General features: G+C 41.6%; 1 protein-coding gene across 6 annotated transcripts in view; it reads left to right on the top strand.

Annotated features, from left to right (window-relative positions):
* Positions 1-23,675, top strand: part of BICRAL (BICRA like chromatin remodeling complex associated protein) — a 76,623-nt gene that overhangs the window by 40,312 nt on the left and 12,636 nt on the right. For all 6 annotated transcript variants that reach the window (XM_057699052.1, XM_057699055.1, XM_057699053.1 and 3 more), the window contains 6 exons: positions 270-315; positions 699-747; positions 836-904; positions 3,882-5,558; positions 22,421-22,526; positions 23,361-23,461. In XM_057699052.1, the coding sequence (XP_057555035.1) occupies positions 275-315; positions 699-747; positions 836-904; positions 3,882-5,558; positions 22,421-22,526; positions 23,361-23,461 (2,043 nt within the window). In that variant the 5' untranslated portion in view covers positions 270-274. The remainder of the gene's footprint in view (positions 1-269; positions 316-698; positions 748-835; positions 905-3,881; positions 5,559-22,420; positions 22,527-23,360; positions 23,462-23,675) is intronic.

Here is a 23,675-nt window from a genome sequence, read left to right as displayed (position 1 = left end):
TGCCAGCTATCTTTGATTTGTCTAGATTCCTTTTTGACTTGTGAGTTAAGGATTTGTGTTCAGTAAAAACAATTTAAATTGAATACTTGATCTCTCGAATGACCACAAAAATTTAAAAATCACATTCATAATAAGCAATTAGAGGGAAAACTCACGTGAATTACAGTTATTTATCAGGAAAGTATAAGGTATATTTCTGTGTTGCATTGATGCTACTGGCTTTAATCTGCTTTGCTGAAACAGTGCTTTCTTGTTCCTTTTCTTTATAGTTGTCATGGATGATGATGATGACTCGTGTCTCCTTGATCTTATCGGGTAAGATGCTCGTTCCAAAATCAGGGTGAATCAAATGTTTGAGGTTTGCTGTACTAAAATAACCTAATAAGCATATTAAAACCAAGTGAGTTTTTCAGATAAAAATTAAATAATCTTCATAGGTATAGTAGGGAGACAAAGTTATATGGATTAACGTAGGAGTCATAGTTAGGTCATCCTGTATTAGATTTATTTTATAAGAAATCCTAAGAGGCAGAAATGAGTGATAATAGGAAATGGAGCAACGTCAAAATGAAAGAAAACAACAAAACTACTAAGAGTTTTAAAGAGTATGTCATTTTCTTTTTCCCTTGTAAAAATGAACCCTAAATGTAAGTAATGTATTTATTTGCTGTTTTCTCTTTTTGGTTATTGTTTTCTAGAGACCCGCAAGCACTGAACTATTTTCTACATGGACCTAGTAATAAATCGGTAAGTAATACTCAGACCATCATAGGCATACATTTTGCTTCTTCTTTATAGTCAAAGTGATCGCTTTTTTGAATTTGTACCTTTGCAGAGCAATGAGGACTTGACTAATGCAGGATATTCTGCAGCCAATTCAAATTCAATTTTCGCCAACTCTAGTGTGAGTATTGAAAATTGAATGCAACGAATGATCAGATGTTTCTGTCTCATTGACACCTGGTGAATTGAAGCTTTAATTGCCTTTGTATCATGATGGGAATCCTTACTTTGTCTTTTTTTTTTTTGGGGGGGGGCTTGGCCAAAAGGTTCCTTTGGTTTTTTTTGTTGTTGTTTTTGTTTTTTTTTCCCTTAATTTTTTTTATTTATTTATTATTTTTTGGGGGGTACACCCAGTTCAATACTTTGTCTTTTGCAATTGACACAAGAGGAAAATCTATTGAATTTTGTTGACATTTTCTACTTTTAACTTAGTCTGTTAAGGTTTTTACTTTGCCATTTTCCTAAGCTTTCAATTTTCTTTCTAAAATGCCTCAGAAACGTTATAACCTGAGAAACTTAGAGACTTTTAAATGTTGTTACATAAGCTTTTTAAAAAAATCGTTCTGAATTGTTTACTTTCTAATCATTTTCATCTTAAACAAGGAAAAATATCATAGTACTGATACCTATTGAGCACTTGGTATGTTCTTGGCACTAAGAGCTTAACATATATTAACCTCGTTAACCCTTACAATAATTCCATGAAGTAGGTTCTATTATTATACATATTTAAAGATGAGGGAACTAAAAGCTGGTGCTTACCTAGTATTACACAGCCAATAGTCACAAGCTAGGAATCGAACCCAGGCTACCAGGTTCCAGGGTGCAGATTTTTAAGCTCTAGGAGCATCTAGACAAGAAATCTGACCTGGGGGGCAGCAAAGTCCTGCCTGGAAACTGTAACCAGATTGCTGGGTTTAAGCCCACGTTACTTTCATCTTTTCAGCTGCTTTGTCCTATTGTTGTTGGTAGTCCAGAGCCCCGCTACCCAAGTTTGAATCCTTGCCCTGCCACTTACACCCTTGTAACCTTGCATATATCATATATCACTAAATCTCTGTAAGACTCATTTTCCTCATTTGTGAATCTAGGAGAATGATAGATCTACCCCATAGGGTGGTTGAGATGCTGGACTAGTCCGTGGAAATCACTTGGTACAGCGCTCAGTTAATGTCAACTTATCGTCATCATCAGAGTCTTTATTTTCTTCATAAAATGGAATAGTACTCAGAAAGTCCTTGGGAATGCACAATTCTTTAAAGTATTTGAGTGTGTGTAAAGTATGTCAGGGAGTCTTGCGTGCTAGGGGTGGCTTTAAAGTCACAATACATTTCCTATAAGGCTTATGAATCAGTAGCAATTCCAAAATTCATTCTGAGTGGCCAATAAACTGCATGTGATGCCATTAAACCCATAAAGTAGATATTTAGCCTGTTTCCCAACAGTGATGATTTTTACTTACCCTCTCTCCCGCTTCCATGTGAGTATTAATTCTAACTCTTCAGGCTGCTTCATTCAGGGTGTATTTATTGTAAACTTGGATTGCGTCATGTCAGTAGAAATATTTTAAAAGCTTTGAAAAATATGGAATTTTAAACCTACTGTCCGTTAATTTGTGAATTGTAAAAACATTAAGCTATGTATCCGTACTCAGGAGATAATCCTCTGTTGCATTAATATTTCTCTGCAAAAACAAACAAACCTCCTTGCTTTCAGTTGCTTTTCCCCACTTCCTTTCAAATGACTCTTCAAGTCCTAAAGTGGTGTCCACCTTACTGAAACCACGTTAGTCCCATTCCAACTATTGATTGGGTGTCCAGTAACTAGTCTTGGCTTTTCTACCTGGGTCTTCCCATCATCTAGCCCCCAACACACCTTATTAGCCGAGGGCTGAGAATCTCTATAGTTTTCAAACTTGGACTATTCATTCTTTTATTCATCTTTTTTTTTTTTTTTTTTTTTTTTTTTTGCCATGCCGTGCAGCTTGTGGGATCTTAGTTCCTCAACCGGGGATTGAAACCAGGCCCTGGCAGTTAAAGTGCCAAGTCCTAACCCCTGGACTGCTAAGGAATTCCCTGGACTGTTTATTCTTGATTGATCCACTTTTAATTTTTTTCTTCATCTTTTTTAAATTTTTAATTGTGTTAAAAATATGTATAACAACAAATTGACCATCTTAACCATTTTTAAGTGTACAGTTCTGTAGTGTTAAGTATATTCACATTGTCTTCACCTTATGTTAAACAGCTATTGATGCCATTTTTTTTTCTTTTATCATTTTGACATATCCCTTGATATACTGCTGGCCAGCAGCATGTCTCTGCTTTATCAGTAACTGTGTTCAGTTCTGTTCATATGCCTGTGTTGCTGTCTCTAGTTGGAGTGCCCAGTCCTTAAGGACGCGTTACAGACAGACACTAATGCAGAAGTGAGCGCTTGACAAATGTTGACCAACTTTTACTCTTGAATAGGACATTGAAATGGTTTTTAAAGCATCTTAATAAGCTGATTACTTCTAAGAAATCAAATGACCACTCACTCATTTCATATGGGAAGCTTGTTTTTATCCAGACTGGTCTTGCCTGGAGTGGGGCAGGTTAGTCCTGGGGGAATTCTGAGAAACCTCAGAAGTCAAGGCTGAATTTGGGATACCTTCTGGACCTCTAGTAGAACCACACTCAGAACTCCAAAACTCACGTCTACTCCTGTAATACAAAGAACTAGACACGGCTGTCTCCTGGATACTCATATACCTTAAAGTCCCGCTCAAGCTTTGGACTTGGGAGCAATCCTGAAAAAATAAAGCCGTGCCACTATCTCAAAAAATAAAGCTAAATTCCAGGTAGTCATGAGTATGTTGGCATTATTGATCTGTTTCCTGTAAAATAATTTACCAGAGCAATGAATGCATATACTTACAAAAATAATGTTAAACATCATTACTGAGGAAATCAAATATTGGAATAAGGTAAGCAGTTTGGAGAGTTGTGCCTGAAAAACAGACTGTTGTGCTTTATTCAAAAGTGAGATTATTTTTTTGTTTAAGAATCTCTTTCAAAGATTAGATATGCCATGTAATGTCCTGCTTATTTTTTTAGAATGCTGATCCTAAGTCATCCCTCAAAGCTGTAAGCAGCCAGCTTGGAGAAGGGCCCAGTGATGGACTGCCACTTTCAAGTAGCCTTCAGTTTCTTGAAGATGAACTTGAGTCTTCTCCTCTTCCTGATCTCGGTGAGGACCAACCTTTTGACATTCTTCAGAAATCCTTGCAGGAGGCCAATATCACTGAACAGACATTGGCAGAAGAGGCATATCTGGACGCCAGTATAGGTTCAAGCCAACAGTTTGCACAAGCTCAGCTTCATCCCTCTTCATCAGCATCCTTTACTCAGGCTTCTAATGTTTCTAATTACTCAGGTCAGACACTGCAGCCTATAGGGGTGACTCATGTGCCTGTTGGTGCATCATTTGCAAGCAGTACAGTGGGTGTGCACCATGGCTTTATGCACCACGTGGGGATCAGTGTGCCCAGCCAGCATTTGTCTAATAGCAGTCAGATTAGTGGTTCTGGTCAAATACAGTTAATTGGGTCATTTGGAAATCAACCTTCCATGATGACTATTAATAACCTAGATGGATCTCAAATCATACTAAAGGGCAGTGGGCAGCAAGCCCCGTCAAATGTGAGTGGAGGGCTTCTGGTTCACAGACAGACTCCTAATGGCAACTCCTTGTTTGGGAACTCCAGTTCCAGTCCAGTAGCACAGCCTGTTACAGTTCCTTTTAACAGCACAAATTTCCAAACATCTTTACCTGTGCATAACATCATCATACAGAGGGGTCTTGCACCAAATTCAAATAAAGTCCCAGTTAATATTCAGCCAAAGCCTATCCAGATGGGTCAGCAAAACACATACAGTGTGAACAATTTGGGAATACAGCAGCACCATGTTCAGCAAGGAATCTCGTTCGCCTCTGCGAGCTCACCCCAGGGCTCAGTGGTTGGTCCGCATATGTCAGTGAACATTGTAAACCAACAGAACACAAGGAAGCCAGTCACCTCGCAGGCCATGAGCAGCACCGGGGGCAGTATCGTTATTCATTCTCCCATGGGCCAGCCTCACACACCCCAGAGTCAGTTCCTCATACCTACCAGCCTTTCCGTCAGTTCCAACTCGGTACACCATGTACAGACTATAAATGGGCAACTTCTTCAGACTCAACCCTCTCAGCTCATTTCTGGCCAAGTGGCCTCAGAGCATGTCATGTTAAACAGAAACTCTTCCAGCATGCTCAGGACCAACCAACCATATTCTGGACAGATGCTGAACAACCAGAATACCGCCGTCCAGTTAGTGTCTGGGCAGACGTTCGCCGCCTCTGGAAGTCCAGTGATAGTCAATCATGCCTCTCCTCAGATTGTTGGTGGACAGATGCCTTTGCAGCAGGCATCGCCAACCGTCTTGCACCTGTCCCCTGGGCAGAACAGCGTCTCCCAAGGAAGACCTGGCTTCACCACCATGCCCTCAGTGACAAGCATGTCAGGACCTAGTCGTTTCCCTGTTAGCTCATCCAGCACTGCCCATCCTAGTCTCGGGGCTGCGGTTCAGTCTGGTGCGTCAGGATCAAACTTTATGGGAGATCAGCTGACCCAGCCAAACAGGACTCCAGTACCAGTCAGTGTGTCTCATCGTCTTCCAGTTCCTTCTTCCAAATCTACCAGCACCTTCAGTAACACACCTGGAGCAGGAAGCCAGCAACAGTTCTTCTGTCAGGTAATATTTCCTTTATCAAACAAGTGTTTGGATGATTACAGAATGGAATGTGTATTTGATGAATATAATTTTCATCCTAGGCTCCCAATTTATTATCTTAAGATGTTCAACTTATGATTGATTGCCTTTTTTCTTCTTAACTAAAATGTTTTATCTAGCATAGCATTGTGTTTTAGAGTGGAGACTCATGGATTTGAGTCTAAGCTTAATGACATGCAGCAAGTCTTACCTTAACCAACCTCTCCAGATTTAAGTTTTTTCATCAGTAAAATGTACATAATAATACTACCATCTCATGGAGTTATTGGGAGAATTAAATGAGATAATCTACATAAAGCACTTAGCATAGTCCCTGGCAAATGGCAAATACTCAGTGAGAGCCAGTGTTAAGACGTATACTTGATGGAAGGTGTTATAGGCATTTAAAAGGAAAACTTATTTTAGATTATTTACTTACATCATATAGAAGCCACTAGGTCATATGACCATAGACTGGGTAGAGAAGTCGTGGCTGTTTCTTGGGTGCCAACTGGAAAGGCTCAGGGACCCAGTGAGACTCAGTAGTGGGTAACTGGCCTGTACAGAGGAATGCATATGGAGGAATGGATCCAGGGCACTGGATTTGACCAAGTACCTGAGCCTACTCTTACCAGATCTGGTGTGTGCAGGTCAGTGACTGTGGGCAGTCAGTAAAACCATGTAAGGATTATGTTTCTGAAAAGCACTTCAAAAGGGTCCTGAGCTTTGGTCCCTCATCCCGTCTGCTGATCCTTGAACTCCTCTGCTTTTGGTTTTCACTCATTCTGAGCATGTTCTGTAGTTCCAGCTCCATACCCCACTCCCCCTCACCCCCACCCCCATGGTCTACCCTCCTTACTCCTCCCTTTTCCCTGCCTTTCTTCTCCACATTTAGAAGAATTCCAAAACTTCTCTCTACCTTGTATATCAATATTTTAAAAACTATACCTTTGACTTAGTAATTCCACTAAGAATCCTAAGGAAACAAAAGATTATTTATGATCAAGGATGTTCAGTGTATTACTTTTAGTATCAAAGGTGTGTATGTGTCTGTGTGGTTTTTTTTAACTTTTAGAAATGCCCTTTTTTATTTATTTACTTATTTACTTATTTATTTATTTGTTGGCTGCATTGGGTCTTTGTTGTTGCATGCGGGCTTCCTCTAGTCATGCGGGCTTTCTCTAGTTGCAGCAAACGAGCTACTCTTCGTTGTGGTGCATGTGCTTCTCTTTGTGGTGCCTTCTCTTATTGCAGAGCACAGGCTCTAGGCATGCAGGCTTCAGTAGTTGTGGCACACAGTCTCAATAGTGTGACTCTCAGGCTCTAGAGCACAGGCTCGGTAGTTGTGGCACACAGGCTTAGTTGCTCCACGGCATGTGGGATCTTCCCTGACCAGAGATCGAACCTGTGTCCCCTGCATTGGCAGGTGGACTCTTAACCACTGCACCACGAGGGAGGTGCCTGTCTGTGTGTTTTGAAATAATGTTAGGCTTATAGCAAAGCTAAAGTTGTGAGAATAGTGTAAAGAATTCTCATATACCCTTTACCAACATTCCGCAAATGTTAACTTTTTATCCCGTTTGTTTTATCCTTCTCTCTTTCTCTCTCTCTCTCTCTCTCACACACACACACACACACACACACACACACACACACACACACATAGAGTTTTGAGAGTAAATTGCAGGCATGGTGCCTCTTGACCCCTTCAGACTTCAGTGTGTATTTCTTAAAAATAGGGACATTCCCCTACATAACTACAGTTCAGTCATCAAAACCAAGAAAACAGCATTATTACTATATTATCATCTAATCTACAGACCTTATTCTGAGTTAATCCATTTTCCCAATAATATCCCTTATAGCAAGAGAGAATAAAATATATTTTGTATTGTTTTTATGGTCCAGGATCCAACCTAGGATTATCACTGCCTAATTCTGTTGTCATGTCTTCAAGTTGGAAACAGTTTCTTTTCTTCTTTTTTTAATTTTTGGCCACACTGCAGGACATGCAGGATCTTATTTCCCCGACCAGGGATCAAACCCTCGCCCGCTGCAATGGAAGCATGGACTCTTAACCCCTGGACCGCTAGGGGTGTCCCAGAAACAGTGTCTTCATCTTTCTTTGTCTTTCATGACCTTGATTTTTTTTGAAGAGCACAAACCAGTTTTTTAGAGTGTCCCTCAATTTGGGTTTCTCTGATGCTTCCTCATGATTAGATTCAGAGTATACATTTTTGGTAGGATTGCCACAGAGGTCATGGATGTGTCCTCATGATGTGAACTCGTCCCATTCTTGGTGATGTTAACTTGGAACACTTGCTTAAGATGGTGTCTGCTCCATGTGGTGGCTGATGCATCATTAGTAAGTTTCCTCAGGGAGTTACATTGAAATTATGTAGGTATCCAGTTTCTATTCAAACTTGAACACACAACTTTAAACTTTCATTGATAATTCCTGACTGAATCAGTTATTACTGAATCAGCTGTTACTATGATGGTCACCAAATAGAGTGGTCACTAATTCCATTGTTTATTCTACATTAATTGTTGGCTGTCTACTCTAAGGAATAGCTCTTCTGTCTCCCCTTTTTACTTATGTCAGTATGGACTCATAGATTCTAATTTTATTTAAAGGGTTAAAAATTGTTACAGTCATTTATTTTGATGCTCAAATTGATTTGATGCCATTCGGTGCCCCTCCAAATTGACTGCTGGTCCTTCTGACATTTTCCATCGTACTTTGAGCATTTCCTTTAATTTCTGGCAAAGCATGATGTTCCATGTTCGTCTTTCACTTTCCCTGCCCCTGTCCTGGAATCAAAACCATTCAAGGGACCTTGTTCCTTCTAGTGGAGAATAGTATTTAGAAACCAAGAGCTGAGCTCTACATATTCGTTGCTACTGAGATTGTCTCGGACTTATATATATTTACACATACACAACATCTATAGCTATCTATCTACCTATCTATCTGTCAATTTATCTATTATCTATCTATATTAAAAACCATGAGTTCATATTGATACTTTCAATTCTAATCCAGGACCACCAAGTTCATTATTCAAGTCTCCTTTTCCATGTTTATAGCTCTCTTTTCTAACAGTGAGAAAGCCTGCCCCACAATATATTTGCTTATTTGTCCAATCCTAGAAAACATAGAAAATAGCTATAGAATTGCTAACTCATACCACTGTGAAAAACAAACCTACTTCAGACTTCAGTATTGGTTTACAATTCTGTCTTTAGCATAAAGGTATATAGTCAAAATACAGTGTTCAACACCTGAAACTAACAGAACATTGTGAAGCAACTAAACTCCAATAAAAAAAGAAAAAAAGAATACTGTGTTCAAAGGTACTAGGGTTAGTCCTTTTTTTTCCCCGCCCTTGGTGTGGTTATGATATGCTTTTGAACTATAATTTTGCTTATTTGTTTGTTTCCGTTTCATTTTAGAATTCTTTCCCCACTACCCTTGTTGATTTTATCTATTTAATTTCTTTTGAACGAGTGAACCATTAGCATGGTCCCAAAAGTCAAGGCTATGCAGAAGGTGTGCCGGGCAGTCCCCCTCCTCCCTGGCTTTTCTCCTTGCTCTCACCCCTCCCTCCATCCTTTCTCATTCATCCCCTATATTCACCAATCTCATTATTCTCCTTTATTTATCTTCTGTTTATTTTCACACAAGTAAGCAGATACATGTATATCTTCTTCCATACATGTATATTTTCTTATTTCCCCTCCTTTCTTACTCAAATATAGCATACTATAGATAGATATTGTTCCACACTTCGGTTGCAAAAAAGGTTTTCTAAACCCAGTATAATAATTCTCCAACAGTAGGAGAATTATTGGATATAAAGAAGTAATATGTAGCCATTTAAAATAATTTTGAAAAATAAAGATTTGGGGGAAGGCTTACAACTTTAAGTGCACATTTAAATGTGAAATATTTAAAATGCACATTTAACTGTAAAATATTTAGTAAGCAGTTTGTTTTCTCTTTTTAGAAAAATGATGAGAGACAATGTGGTGAACTAGAAATAGAAAACTCTCTTGCTTATAGAACATCTAGACACTTGATTAGAAGGATGTGCACTGCTACATTAACAGCAGTTCTCTGGGTGGTGGATTTACAGATCCTCTCATTTTCTTCTAGTTCTAAAAACTTACCCCACATAGAGGAGGTGATACCTGGACAGCATTTATCGAAATATTGATGTATTTTGCAAAAATAAGTAAAACGTGCCATTGGTAAACATGAGAAACAGTTCCAAAATAGTTTAGAATGAAAAATGTCTTCCTCTTCCAGAGGACACTGATGTTTCTAGGTTCTTTCTCTTCCCCCAGATATGTCGTCTGTGTACACAGCACAAATGTCACATATATACTTATCTCTGCAAGACTCCATACCCATCTTTACTTAATTATATAACTTGAGGATCACTTTGTATCTATATATATTGATCTGCTTTATGTTTATTGTAATTAATTATACATAATCAGCCACAGCATGGTCATTTCACTTTTTTTTTTTTCAATAATGCTTCAATGAGGGGGGAGAAAAAAAACCTCTTTCTGACTCCCCAAAGTTTCAATTATCCAAAGGTAACAATAAGCCTATACTGGCAGCTCCAAAGTAATTTTTTGTGACTTTAATGAATGCCAAAGAGTATTGGGAACTAGATCAGTTGCATTATGTCCCGAGTGTTCTGCTGTAGGTTTTCCAGAACAATTAAAGCATCAGGTGTTTTGGAGTAAGGAAAACACAGCCTTGGAGGCATCACAAATTGGAAAAATAGTGTTGAGGTGTCATCTAATATTTAAACTCCTAGGACATCTAGAGATACTTTACAGTGACTCTTTTATAATTTCTGTATAAATTACTTTATAGAACATTGTAATGAACAAAAATTACCATTATCAGGGGCCTTCAGTGTTTATCTATTTGGGGAAATTTAATTTGGCAAGTTTTGATACTATAATTATATTAGAAAACAATGAATTTGGTTTTTTTATAAATTTATTTATTTATTTTATTTATTTATTGGCTGCATTGGGTTTTCATTGCTGCACACGGGCTTTCTCTAGTTGCTGAGAGCAGGGCTACTCTTCATTGTGGTGTACGGGCTCCTCACTGTAGTGGCTTCTCTTGTTGCAGAGTACAGGCTCTAGGTGCATGGGCTTCAATAGTTGCTGTACATGGGCTCAATAGTTGTGGCTCACGAGCTCTAGAGCACAGGCTCAATAGTTGTGGTGCACGGGCTTAGTTGCTCGGTGGCATGTGGCATCTTCCCAGAGCAGGGCTCGAACCCGTGTCCCCTGCATTGGCAGGCGGATTCTTAACCACTGCACCACCTAGGAAGTCCAACAATGAGTTTTTAAATATGAACTTTATTTTTGGTACAGATAATACACTTATTTGGTTCAAAATTCAAAAGGTACAGAAAAGTGTATACTACAGTGAAAACTTTTCTTCTTCCTGTCCCCCAGGCACCCAGTTGCCTGCAGGCAGCCAACTTAACCAGCTTCTTGCAAAGTGAACTGAAGTCCCCACCCCACCTTTTCCATTATGAAAACTTTCAAAACCACAGAAAAGTTGGAAGAGAACAGTGAACCTATTCACCTAGATTCACCAGTTGTTTATGTTTTGCAACATTTGCTCTGTGTATGTGTGTTTCTCTCTCTGTTTCTCTCCACACACTCACACACACACACTTTTCTCTGAGCCATTTGAAAGTAAGTTGCAAATGGTATGAACCTTGACCCCTAAATTCTTCCGTGGGTATCTCCCAAGAACAAAGAACTTCTTCAACACAATCTCAGTATTACTATCACCCCTAAGAAATCTAACATTAACATAATAACATTATATCAGATTTCTTCCAGTTAACCCAGTAATGTCCTTTATGACAATGCCTTGCTGTAGAAAGCAGAGAGCACTGATTTCATTTATTGTCACGTCTCTTTAGGCTGCAGCAGCCTGGATCAGTTGTCTTGTAGAGCAGCCCTCAGGGTGTCGTCTGATTGTTTCCTCATGATTAGAGCTGACTGAATGGTTGGCACATAATGTTGGTTTGTCCCATTGTGGGTGATTCTGATGTGATGACTTGGTTAGGGTGCCGCCCCACCCCCGCCCAGTTTCTCCTCTGAGGTATTCAAAGGTATCTTGTTCCTGTATAAGCAAGAAATGATTTCTAGGATGGTGCTTTGGGACCACATGACTCTCCTGTTTCCCAGCTTCTCACCCAGTGATTTGACTCCATTGATAATGTATTACATTAGTGGTTGCAAAATGATTTTCAGGTTATTTTATCCTATCTACTGTTGTTGACGGGGATTTTTTCCATAAAGTAGAGCTTTTTCTTCTCACATTTTGTGTGCATGTGTGTGTGTGTAGAGAGAGAGAGAAATCATAGTTGTTTTTTTGCATTCATTTAAAAACTTTTTATTGTGGGGAATTTATTTATTTATTTATTTATTTATTTATTTATTTATTTTTCCCTGCTGCATTGGGTCTTTGATGCTGTGCACGGGCTTTCTCTAGTTGCAGCAGGTGGGGCTACTCTTCGTTGCAGCGCACAGGCTTCTCATCATGGTGGCTTCTCTTGTTGCAGAGCATAGGCTCTAGGCATGTGGGCTTCAGTAGCTGTGGCTCACAGGCTTAGTTGCTCTGTGCCATGTGGAATCTTCCCAGACCAGGGATTGAACCCATGTCCCCTGCATTGGCAGGCAGATTCTCAACCACTGCACCACCAGGGAAGTCCCAGGAATTTTAAACATGAACAAAAGTAGACAAGATAGTGTAATGAGCCCCATGCTCAGTCAGCTTCAGTGCTTACCAGCGCATGGCTACTCCTATTTCATCTATACCCAACTCAGTCTCCCCTGCCCAGTATTATTCTGAAGCTAAACCAGACATATAAGTTCATCTATAATTTTATTTGTGTATATCTTCAAAGGCCATGTATTCTCTTTATACTTAATGTTGCTATTTATTGCTTTCATTATTCTGTTTGAAGCTTAAATTGCCCCAAATTTGGTCAGTGGAGGCCTGCTTAAGCTGGCTGCTATACTTTTGGCACATCCCCACCTCCTCTGAGCTCTTTGAGGCACAAGGTACTGTAGGCATGTCTTGTGATTACTTTGCCTCAGATCGCGAATCAGCCATTTCTCTAAGGAGCCCTGTGAATTTAAATCTCCTAATGCAAAGGGTCATTTACAGGATTTAAACTTTCTTTTAAATGGATTAATATATTTCAAAAGCCAATGATAAAGAAGGCAGTTTGCAAGAGTTCAGCCTATGGAACAAAAGTAAACAAATTAAGTCCTAATCGCTTTAGATCACTAAAGGATTTAGTAGATTTTAAATTCTTTGAGAGCAGCACCTACCATGCTTTGCATGTGAGATTTTCACAGCAATCACCACTGAAGTCTCCAGCCTGCCCTGCCCCTCCCAAATTCCTTTCCCTATCCAGCTCAGCCTGCCTACCTTACTGTGGAACTGATGTATTTTCAGACACTCAGACCTCATAATCTAGATGTTCTTGTTTTTTCCTTTCCTCTGTACTTTTAATAAGTTACAAGATTTTACGAATTCTTCTTTGAATGTCTTGTATCCATTCTTGCCAATAATAATGAAAATAGTGATCATATTAGTAACTACTGGTACATGCAGGGGCCATCTGTATTATTTCTAGTCCTTACCTTGGGGCTACAAGTAGCATTATTGTTCCCATTTCACAGTCAGTGAGATGGAGGTTCAGAGCATGAGCAAATTGCTGCAAAGGCAGACTTCACCTGCTAGCTGTCTCTACCACACTGCTTCCCATTTCTCTCCTCTCTGCATCCATACCCTGAGCTAAAGTTTAAGAAGGACAGAAGTATAATGGAGAAGACAAGAGTTGGAGTAGGAGTCAAAGCTCACTTGCAGGTCCTCCTCTGCCAGCGACTGGTTTTGTACTCAAAGTTCATATCTTAAATGCTGAGCCCTAGTTTTCTCTTGAAAATGAGGAACCTTAGCCGTGCAACAGAATCATCTGAGGAGCTTTGTAAAAATATGGATGCCTGGACCTCACCTCTGTAAATTCTGATTTAAACGGTCTGAATGAAAGGCTCCAGGCATCAGCATTTTTCAAAAGCTCCCCAAGTGATTCTAAAGTGCAAACAAGGAGCTGACCGCTGGGTAGATGATTTCCAAGGCCCATTCGTATTGTAATTAGACAGCTGTAACAATTATCTTGGTGATTAGTCTGCCTTCAGCCTCTTCCTAAGGTCTGGTTTCCACCACATTCATCTTCCTAAAACATTTGCTTGGTGACCTGAACTAAATCATCTGGGAGCTTCCCATTGCACCGGAGAAAGTACCAGCCCCCAGCCTGGCCTCTAAGTTTCTCAAGCTGAACTCCTCCAGGTTAGCCAGGCAGGACCCCTCGTGCTTCTCAGAACAGGCCAGACTCATCATGAGCCTCAAGCCTTTGCTGATGGGTATTCACTGAATATCCTTTGCTATCTGGTATAAATGCTTCTCCTGCCTCAGGGCATCCAAAGCCCCTAAAAGAATGAAGCCTTTTCAGACCCTCTGCTTAGCTCTTCTCTGCACTTTTTATTTATACCCATTCACCAGCTACAGGGTTTCCTTCATTGATTCATTCATTCAGCAGTGTATCAGCACCTGCTGCAGCCATCCCTGGGCCAAATCCCAGGGATGCAACAGTCTGTTGCAGGGCAGGAGGCAGCAGATAAGCTGACAGCCACAAGACGGTGTTCTAAGTGCTCTGGTGGAAGCAACCCAGAGCACCAGGCTCTGAAAAGGAGCCTCTCACCCAGATGGGATGGACGGGCAGGTTTCTATGAAATAGTGGTTTCTGACTAAGCCCTGCTAAGGGAGAAGAAAGTTATCCAGCAAGAGAGGATCTGAGTAAAGAATGTTCAGCCAGTGGAATCAGCAAGGCAAAGCTTTGGAGACAGAAGAGAACATGGTTCTGCAGGGCAAGGAAGTTCAGGTGAGATGTGGAAATTTAGGAGGGAAAGGTAAGCGAGCACCAAATCCTGCAGGACCCTGAGGCCCTGCTAAGGAGCCAGTGTCGCAACCTAAGCATGAAATAGTGCAGACCCACTCTAGCCTAGTGGCAGAAGAAATGGTGAGAAGTGAATGGATTTGAGGCAGGTTGGATAGAACTTCTGACTGACTGGCTATAGTGGAGGAATAAGGGTGACACAGAGGTTCCTGGCAGTGACACCCAGGTTCACCGAAGTAGAGATTTCTTTACAAGGGAAGCAATCGTGGTTTGAAGGAAGTTCTGAGTTTAGTTTAGGATGTATGTTAAGGGTGAGGTAGCTTTGGGACAACCAGATTGTATGGGAAACAGCTACATGTGCTGAAGCTGAGAGCGAAATGTGAGCGGAAGTGGAATTGACCAGCGTGTATATCATAATGGAAGTGGTGGGAGTGGATGAAATGGAGCAGGAAGAGTGTGTCAGTAGAGAGGAAGAGGAGCCGGAAGAGAACCCCAAAGCATCTCCACACTGAGCAGGTGGACACAGGAAGTGAGCCACAGACGAGACCCAGAATATTGCAGACAGGAGGATTAAAACCAATGGGGCTCACCATTTTGGAAGCTAAGAAAGGAAAATGAGGCAGGCGGGAGGGATGGGGTCCACAGAGTGGAGTGTTTGCTGGGAAGTCAGGACTGGAATGTTTCTGACACATTTAGCAACAAGGAGGCAGTTGTTGACCTTGGTCAGATTTGTTTCCATGGAGTGATGTGTGTGGAAGCCAGATTGTAACAGACTGAGGGGAGTAGGGGAGGTGTGGTGATAAGCATAGACAACTTCCAGAAAAATGATGGTAACGGATACTGCAGTAACTCTCGAATGTGTGGAGTTGGGAGCGGAGCGCGGCGGGGGGTGGGGGCGGGAGGCATTTATAAGGTACGGGAGGCATTTATAAGGTACGGGAAAGGCTTGAGATATGGGAAGGAGAAGGACACAAATTCCAGAACGTTGGTGGGATTCTTTGTAGAAAAAAAGGAGGCATGCTTCTCCCATTGTAACAGAGAAGCAGGAAAGGGATGAATGGGGATGCAGGTGAGGTTGTAGCTTTGGTGGTAGAAAGTTGAATGAATTCTCACCTGGCTTACAGGTTTGAAGATAATGAAATAGCCTTCGGTGGAAAATGAACAAGGAGCTGGCCAGGGGAAAGAGAGGACCTGAGGTCGGACACCGTAATGTGGTGCACTGATGGATGGTGTTTGGGTGCACCTGGGTATTTTCTGGATGGTAAACTTTCAGAGGGCAAAGACTCAGTGTGCTATCCTTTGGCCCCCTTTTCTGTGATTACCATGGTGCTGTGTATACAGTGGACACCATGTATCTTAGTCAAGGTATAGTTTGGGTTGCAACGCACTCAAACTCACCCTAACACGTTTAACAAAAAAAGGAGAATGTCTCCTATAGTATAGCTCCTTTATAAGAGTCAGAACCAGGCTCTCTGCTGTTCCCTCAGCCTCTTCAGGATGGCATGGCCTCAACTCTCTCCTTCATGGTCCTCTCACACTCTTCTGGACCAAAATCGCCATCCCAGGCCAACCTCACAATATTATCCAAGCATTTAACAGAGACTGGCAAAAACAAAAACAGAGAATGGCAAGTGCAGTGATTTCCAAAACGTAGGAGTGCATCAGAATCAGCGGGTGAGCTTTTTAAAATTATAGATTCCTAGGCCCAACATTGGATTTCTGAATCGATCTTTGTGGATGGAACCCAGAAACTTTGTCTTTCAGAATCTCCCTCAAGTGATCTTAATGCAGTTAGTCTATAAACCTGCATTTGAGAACCACTACCCTTGGGTATTCCTCCCCCTCCCACCATTCTCAATTCCAAGGAGAAAGAGTCTGACTGGCCCACCCGTGGTTCAGTCAGCCTTGACCAGAGGAGCCAGTGGTGGGCGACATGAGGAAGTGGCCACACAGGGCCTCTGCTGCTCTATACATAGCCATTGTTCAAACTAGGGAGAAGTGCGCCTCTGAGCCAAAATAGAAAAAGGCACCCCTCTGGGTAGAGAAGCTGCTCACTGGCTGGCTTGGCACTCTTTCCACAGGAAGGAAAGGTGCTCATTCCCTGGATTCTAGCTCTTATTGCCCTCTGGCAGATAACAGACCTCTGTGTGTCCAACCATGCTGGCTCCAGCCCATTTCTGTGGCAGTGGGGCAATTCCCAGAGAAGAGTGTGGGCTGGGAAGATCCTAGATGGCCTCCCTCATTCAGCAAAGAACTGTTGGTTGATGAATATCGTCTTGCTAGTTTGTTGTCGGCTTCTTACACAGTGTACCACAGAGGGGGAGGGGTACGTTCAGTACTCTGATCCATTGGGGGATTTCTGTACATTCACATGGTGTCAGGTAATGCAGGATCTAAAGAGCTAAAATAGTACATTGAGGGACATCCCTGGTGGTGCGGTGGTTAAGAATCCGCCTGCCAATGCAGGGGGCATGGGTTTGAGCCCTGGTCGGGGAAGATCCCACATACCGCGGAGCAACTAAGCCCGCGAGCCACAACTATTGAGCCCATGTGCCATAACTACTGAAGCCTGTGTGCCTAGAGCACATGCTCCGCAAGAAGAGAAGCCACTGTAATGAGAAGCCCGTGCACCGCAACAGAGAGTAGCCCCCGCTCTCTGCAACTAGAGAAAGCCCACGCACAGCAACGAAGACCCAGTGCAGCCAATAAATAAATAAATAATTTAAAAAAAAATAGTACATTGATATAAGCAGAGTTTTTGGAGCCAAGTTCTCAACAAAATATCCTTAAATAACTTCTCTGTTTGTGAAGAAAATGTATTTCAAGAGCAAGTCTTCTCTAAGAATTCAGGGGAAAAAAAGATAAATTTTATTTCTGGAAAAGTCAATTGCGGGGTGGCAACCTAAATTTGGGGGGGAATGAGAAAAAGTTGTGGTTCCTGGAGGGGCATTGGACTAGAAGGAAGCACAGGCCCCTGTGACTTATGCTGCAGTGGAATTCACTCACTTATTTTCGCTTAACAGCAATTTACTGTGTGCTTCCGTGGTATCCCGCACTCTTCTGGTGCTCAGAACACAGCAGTGAATGAGACACACACAAGCCCTGCCCTAATATCAGGGGACTGGGAGTGACCAGTGTCCAGCGAACATCTGGAAACAGTGGTTCCTCGGGCAGCAGAGCTTCCCAAACATACAGACCTGGTGGATGGAGGAGACGGCAGTGTGCAGGCCAGACCAAGTTCCTCGATAAATTACAGTTCTGCCACCACCCTGGCCCAACCTCGGTGTTACCCCCACAGTGTAACAGTTGGAGAGATCATTCCAACCCCAAGAGGAGGGGCACAGTGAGGGGCACTGGCAGTAACTGGAAGGTGAAAGTGCACGGATGCAAATGTTCAACCCCCACACGGTGGGCAAGGGGACTGTACAACACTTACCCCAAAACCTGCTCAAATGAGAGGTGTCCCTACAGTTAGTAACCTTGTTCTCAGACACGACAGTACTTTATTCCCTTAAATGATGGCACATTTTCAAGCTTTCTTACTTGATTAGATTAAATTGTTGCCCCTGGGGGGGAGGGGTATTTTTTTTGTTTCTTTTTACTCTTCTGTGTTATGAAAGAACACATTTAGAAAAATACAGAAAACATAAATATACAGTTACCAAATAATAATACCCATGCAAGCAGCCACTCAAGAAATAGAATATTATCAGTACCCCCAAAAACCACTTCCTTCTGTGTGCCTTCCTCACCTCAGCCCCTCTCCTGACCTTTATGGTGGTTTCTTCCTTGCTTTTCTCATAATTTTACTACTTTTTTTTTTTTTGGCTGTGCTGCACAGCTCGTGGGACCTTAGTTCCCTGACCAGGGATCAAATCCACGCCCTCAGCAGTGAAAGCGGGGCGCCAGGGGGTTCCCTAGTTTTACCACTTATGTATGCATGGATTTTATTTGTCTGTTTAATAGCTAGGAGTCATTCAAGGTCATGTCTGATAGAGAAGCTGGGAGATCAGGCTGGGCAATGCCATTTTTTTTTTTAAGTTATGTGCTTTAAACAATAAGGATGATAGTCTTCCATTCCATGTGAACTAGGCATATTGAAAGAAATTCCAAAATTGTTGTGTCCTGGCAACACTGCTCTGTTGACTTTGGTCATTTGAACATATTCATTCTGGCTCATCTATTCATCTGTTGATCTCGTTATCAGAGTCCCATCTAGAATATAGCCTTGCCCTGTTAGACCACATTTTTTCAACTTTTATCTGTTTGTTTTTTATGCAAGGTGGCCCTTGAATAAGGTGGCACTTTTTTTTTTTTTTTTTAAATTTTGGCGACACTGTAGGGCTTGCAGGATCTCAGTTCCCCAACCAGGGATTGAATCCAGACCACAGAAGTGAAAGCCCGGAGTCCTAACACTAGGTCAAGGTGGCCTTTAGTGTTTGTCGCCTGGAAATATTTGTGAGGAAGGCCCTAGGCCTCCCCACAACATGGGTGTCCTTGTGAAGACCTTCCCTGCAGTAGGAGAGTGTGGAGTTATGTTCCAGGGGAAATGCTGTGAAGACTGGGAGATTTTCCCCCATGGTGTTCTCACGAAGAATGTGTTGCCTATATACCTAAGAGATGCAGGTCTGACCTTCCCTGCTTATGGGAGGATGAGCAAGGTGACTGTTTCCAACAATGACCTCCTCCAGTCTTTCTTGCAGGAGGTCAAATCCCTCTCCATTTTTGTATTAGAAAAAAAGAACCAAATAGATAATTAATTGTTTAGAATAATTCACTGTTTAGAACAGAAATATTAACATGAGCCTAGTTGGCCAATGGCCAGGCATTGCTGAGGTCTGTGTGAGCAGCCACATATGAATGGTTGGTGGGAACATTTTGCTTAGGCCAAGGTCATGGGGCATCACCTCTGGAGATGGTTAGACTAAACTCTAAATCATCTGCTGGTATACGAAATCTAAAACTGAAGGAAAAACTGAAAACTTAACTGTACTATGAAGTAGTAATGACATAAAAGATTAAAAACTGGGAGTAGTTTAGAAACCCTTATCAAAAATACAGTGAGGTATCACCTCACACGGGTGAGAATGGCCATCATCAAAAAATCTACAAACAATAAATGCTGGAGAGGGTGTGGACAAAAGGGAACCTCTTGCACTGTTGGTGGGAATGAAAATTGACATAGCCACTATGGAGAACATTATGGAGGTTCCTTAAAAAACTTAAAACAGAACTACCGTATGACCCAGCAATCCCACTACTGGGGATATACCCTGAGAAAACCATAATTCAAAAAGACACATGCACCCCAATGTTCATTGCAACACTGTTTACAATAGCCAGGACATGGAAGCTAAATGTCCATCGACAGATGAATGGATAAACAAGATGTTGCACATACAATGGAATATTACTCAGCCATAAAAAGGAATGAAATTGGGACATTTGTAGAGATGTGGATTGATGTAGAGTCTGTCATACAGTGAAGTAAGTCAGAAAGAGAAAAACAAATATCGTATGTTAATACGTATATGTGGAATCTAGAAAAATGGTATAGATGAACCAGTTTGCAAGGCAGAAATAGAGACATAGGTGTAGTGAACAAACATATGGATACCAAGCGGGGAAAGTGGAGGTGGGGGGATGAATTGGGAGAGTGGGATTGACATATATACACTAATATTTATAAAATAGATAACTAATAAGAACCTGCTGTATAGCACAGGGAACTCCACTTTGCTGTACAGTAGAAACTAACACAACATTGTAAAACAACTATACCTGAATTTAAATTAAAAAAAAAACAAGACACATGCACCCTGAAGTTCATTGCAGCACTATTTACAATAGCCAGGACATGGAAGCAACCTAAGTGTCCGTGGACAGATGAATGGATAAAGAAGATGTGGTACATTTTACAATGAAATATTACTCAGCCTTAAAGGGAATGTAATTGGGTCATTTGTAGAGATGTGGATGGACCTAGAGACTGTCATGCAGAGTGAAGTAAGCCAGAAAGAGAAAACAAATATCATATATTAATGCATATATGTGGAATCTAGAAAAATGGTACAGATGAACCTATTTGCAAAACAGAAATAGAGACATAGATGTGGAGAACAAATGTGTGGACACCAGTGGGGGCAGAAAGTGGAGGGGGTAAATTGGGAGATTGGGATTGACATATATACACCACTGGGTATGAAATAGATAACTAATGAGGACCTGCTGCCTGGCACAGGGAATTCTACTTGGTGCTCTATGGTGACCTGGATGGGAGGGAAATCCAGAAGGGAAGGGATATGTATATACATGTGGCTGGTTCACTTCGCTGTGCAGCAGGAGCTAGCACAACATTGAAAGCAACCACACCCCAATTAAAAATATATCTATATAAATTAAAAATATATATAAAAAATTAAATTAAGGACTTCCCTGGTGGCGCAGTGGTTAAGAATCCGCCTGCCAGTTCAGGGGACACGGGTTCGATCCCTGGTCTGGGAAGATACCACATGCTGCGGAGCAACTAAGCCCATGCACCACAGCTAATGAGCCTGTGCTCTAGAGCCTGTGAGCCACAACTACTGAGCCTGCATGCCTAGAGTCTGTGCTCCACAACAAGAGAAGCCCACGCATTGCAACAAAGAGTAGTCCCCACTCGCAGCAACTAGAGAAAGCACACGTACAGCAACGAACAACCAACACACACAGCCAATAAATAAATAAATTTTTAAAAATTAAATTAATATGTATTTGTTTAAAAAAAAAGGAACCCTTTATCATCATACTTTATTTTTTTTATTATTTTTTAAAGCTTTATTTATTATTTGGCTGTGTTGGGTCTTAATTGTGGCATGCGGGATCTTTTGTTGCAGCACAAGCTCTTCATTGCTGTGTGTGGGCTTCTCTCTAGTTGTGGCATGCAGGCTCCAGAGCACATAGGCTTTGTAGTTGTGGCACACGGGCTTAGTTGCCCCGTGGCATGTGGGATCTTAGTTCCCTGAACAGGGATCAAACCGACGTCCCCTGCATTGCAAGATGGATTCTCAACCACTGGACCACCAGGGAAATCCCTATCATCTTACTTTAAATGCATTATAGAGATAACAGATTTTTTTTAGAGCTAAAAGGAATTTGTTAGTCCTTAAACATCATCCAGTTCATCTTCCTTATTTATAGAAAAGCACACAACAGTTTAAAACATCAGATTAATTTTTCTAATAATATTTTGCTCAGGCTAATACTCAGTTGAATTTACATTTCCAATTACATGCCACCTGAGGTTGTCATGACACAAACTAGAGACATCCCAGACAGCAGGCAGGGGTGAGATGTCTTTTAGATCATTCACACAGCAAACAGCGAGTGTTGATAGTAGATTTGGGATTGGCTCTTGGGCCCTGACCGGGTGCTCAGCGTCCCTGCAGACACCACGTAGGAACTAATAGTCAGGGTTATAATCCTTGCAGGCGTGATATAGCATTACCGAAGACAGAAACTGTTTCAGGTAGAAACTGAGTTTCAGGCTCAGCTTTGCATCTGAGCACCACAGGAGTTCCAGGAGCAAGAAAGCAGCTGGTGTCAATCAACTCAGCATCCCTCCTGAATGGCGTCAAGAAAATTCAGTGTGCCTGTAGACTTTAAAGGGTACTATTTGCAATTCTCCCAGTGTGATAGGAGAATAATGTTTTTAAACTTTTGTTTTGTAATCTAACCTGAAGGTGATGCGGAAGACTCATTAACTGGCTTGGTTGGCATTTTAAGTGATCTATTAAAGCTTTTATCATGAAATTAATTTTTCCATTTCGTCAATGTTTTTCACAGGCTCAGAAAAAAAGTTTGAATCAGAGTTCCCCCATTTCTGCTTCCAAGACCGCAGATGGCCTGAGGCAGGCGCCCATCCCAGGCCTCTTGAGCACCGCACTGCCAGGTCAGGAGCCCCTCGTTGTGAGCTTTCCTCAGTCCATCACCGTCCTCCCTGGGACACACTTCGCGCATTTCTCATCCTGTTTCTCTTCCACTCACCCTCACCTCCATTCTGATCCTTCCTTCTTTCTGTATCCTTTCCACCTAAATAATATACCATGTTGCATCTGAATCATCATTTTATAAACTAAAAAGAAAGAGAGCGCTTCTGTTTAAATTATAACAGGTTAAATTATGTGAAAAAAAATGTGCTGCTTAAAACAAGGAAACCTAGTGTTTTATGGCACATGCGACTTTGTCACTGCCCTCCTCGTGCTGCTTTGTATGTGCGTATGTAGAACTTCCCCCTCAGACAGAAAATATCATGGGCCATGTCTCCCATTTCTTCCAAAGCTTTGAACACCCGCACTGCTCAATAAGTGCTAGAAAAGACGACAGCATGGACGCTGCTAGCCAGTCCCCTATTTGGGCCTCCCTTTCCTTAGGTTGTGAGTATATGCTGGTTCAGTGGTACTGACAGATCACTGCTTGAGGCCTGTTCCTTAGACCTTAGATAATTTGAAACTGTAGCATTGACAACTTTCATTTATTACCATTTATTTATGTGTTTATTTCTATTTATTACCTAGATAAGCTGTAATCATCCTTACCGCTACCTCCAGAGCTTTGGTAGATAAATGTACTTCCTCCTCTCCTTCCTCACAGCCAGCATCCATGATAAAGAAATCCCTTTCAGAATGTTCAGTAATCTGTGTACATTGGACTCTAGCTAGGGGTTACACAATGGGCCTGATTTACTGTTTCTGTTGAATGTTGTCTCATGTGTTCATTTTAATAGGGCAGGATTCTGGAAGCAAAGTTATACCGGTGTCCTTAGGAACCGCACAACCACAACAGGAAAAAGTCGTTGGATCATCTCCTGGCCAGCCAGCTGTGCAGGTAGAAGACAGTTTGCACAGCTTCTTCTTAATGTTCAGCATGATTGAGAGAAAATGTGGTCACATCACCTTCTGCTTGTGAGTGGCTGTCTGGCATCGTCTGCACAGTCAGCCTAGTCGCCCTGTGTGCCCGCTTCCCTGCAGGCCAGGCCTTGTAATGTTAATGTTTATGGGATGAATGTGTCTGTTCTATTTCTCACATATTTATAGGGCTA

Source organism: Hippopotamus amphibius, chromosome 11, assembly GCF_030028045.1.
Source record: "Hippopotamus amphibius kiboko isolate mHipAmp2 chromosome 11, mHipAmp2.hap2, whole genome shotgun sequence".
Classification (NCBI taxonomy): Eukaryota; Metazoa; Chordata; class Mammalia; order Artiodactyla; family Hippopotamidae; genus Hippopotamus; species Hippopotamus amphibius.
This window is presented reverse-complemented; position numbering and strand designations above follow the sequence as displayed.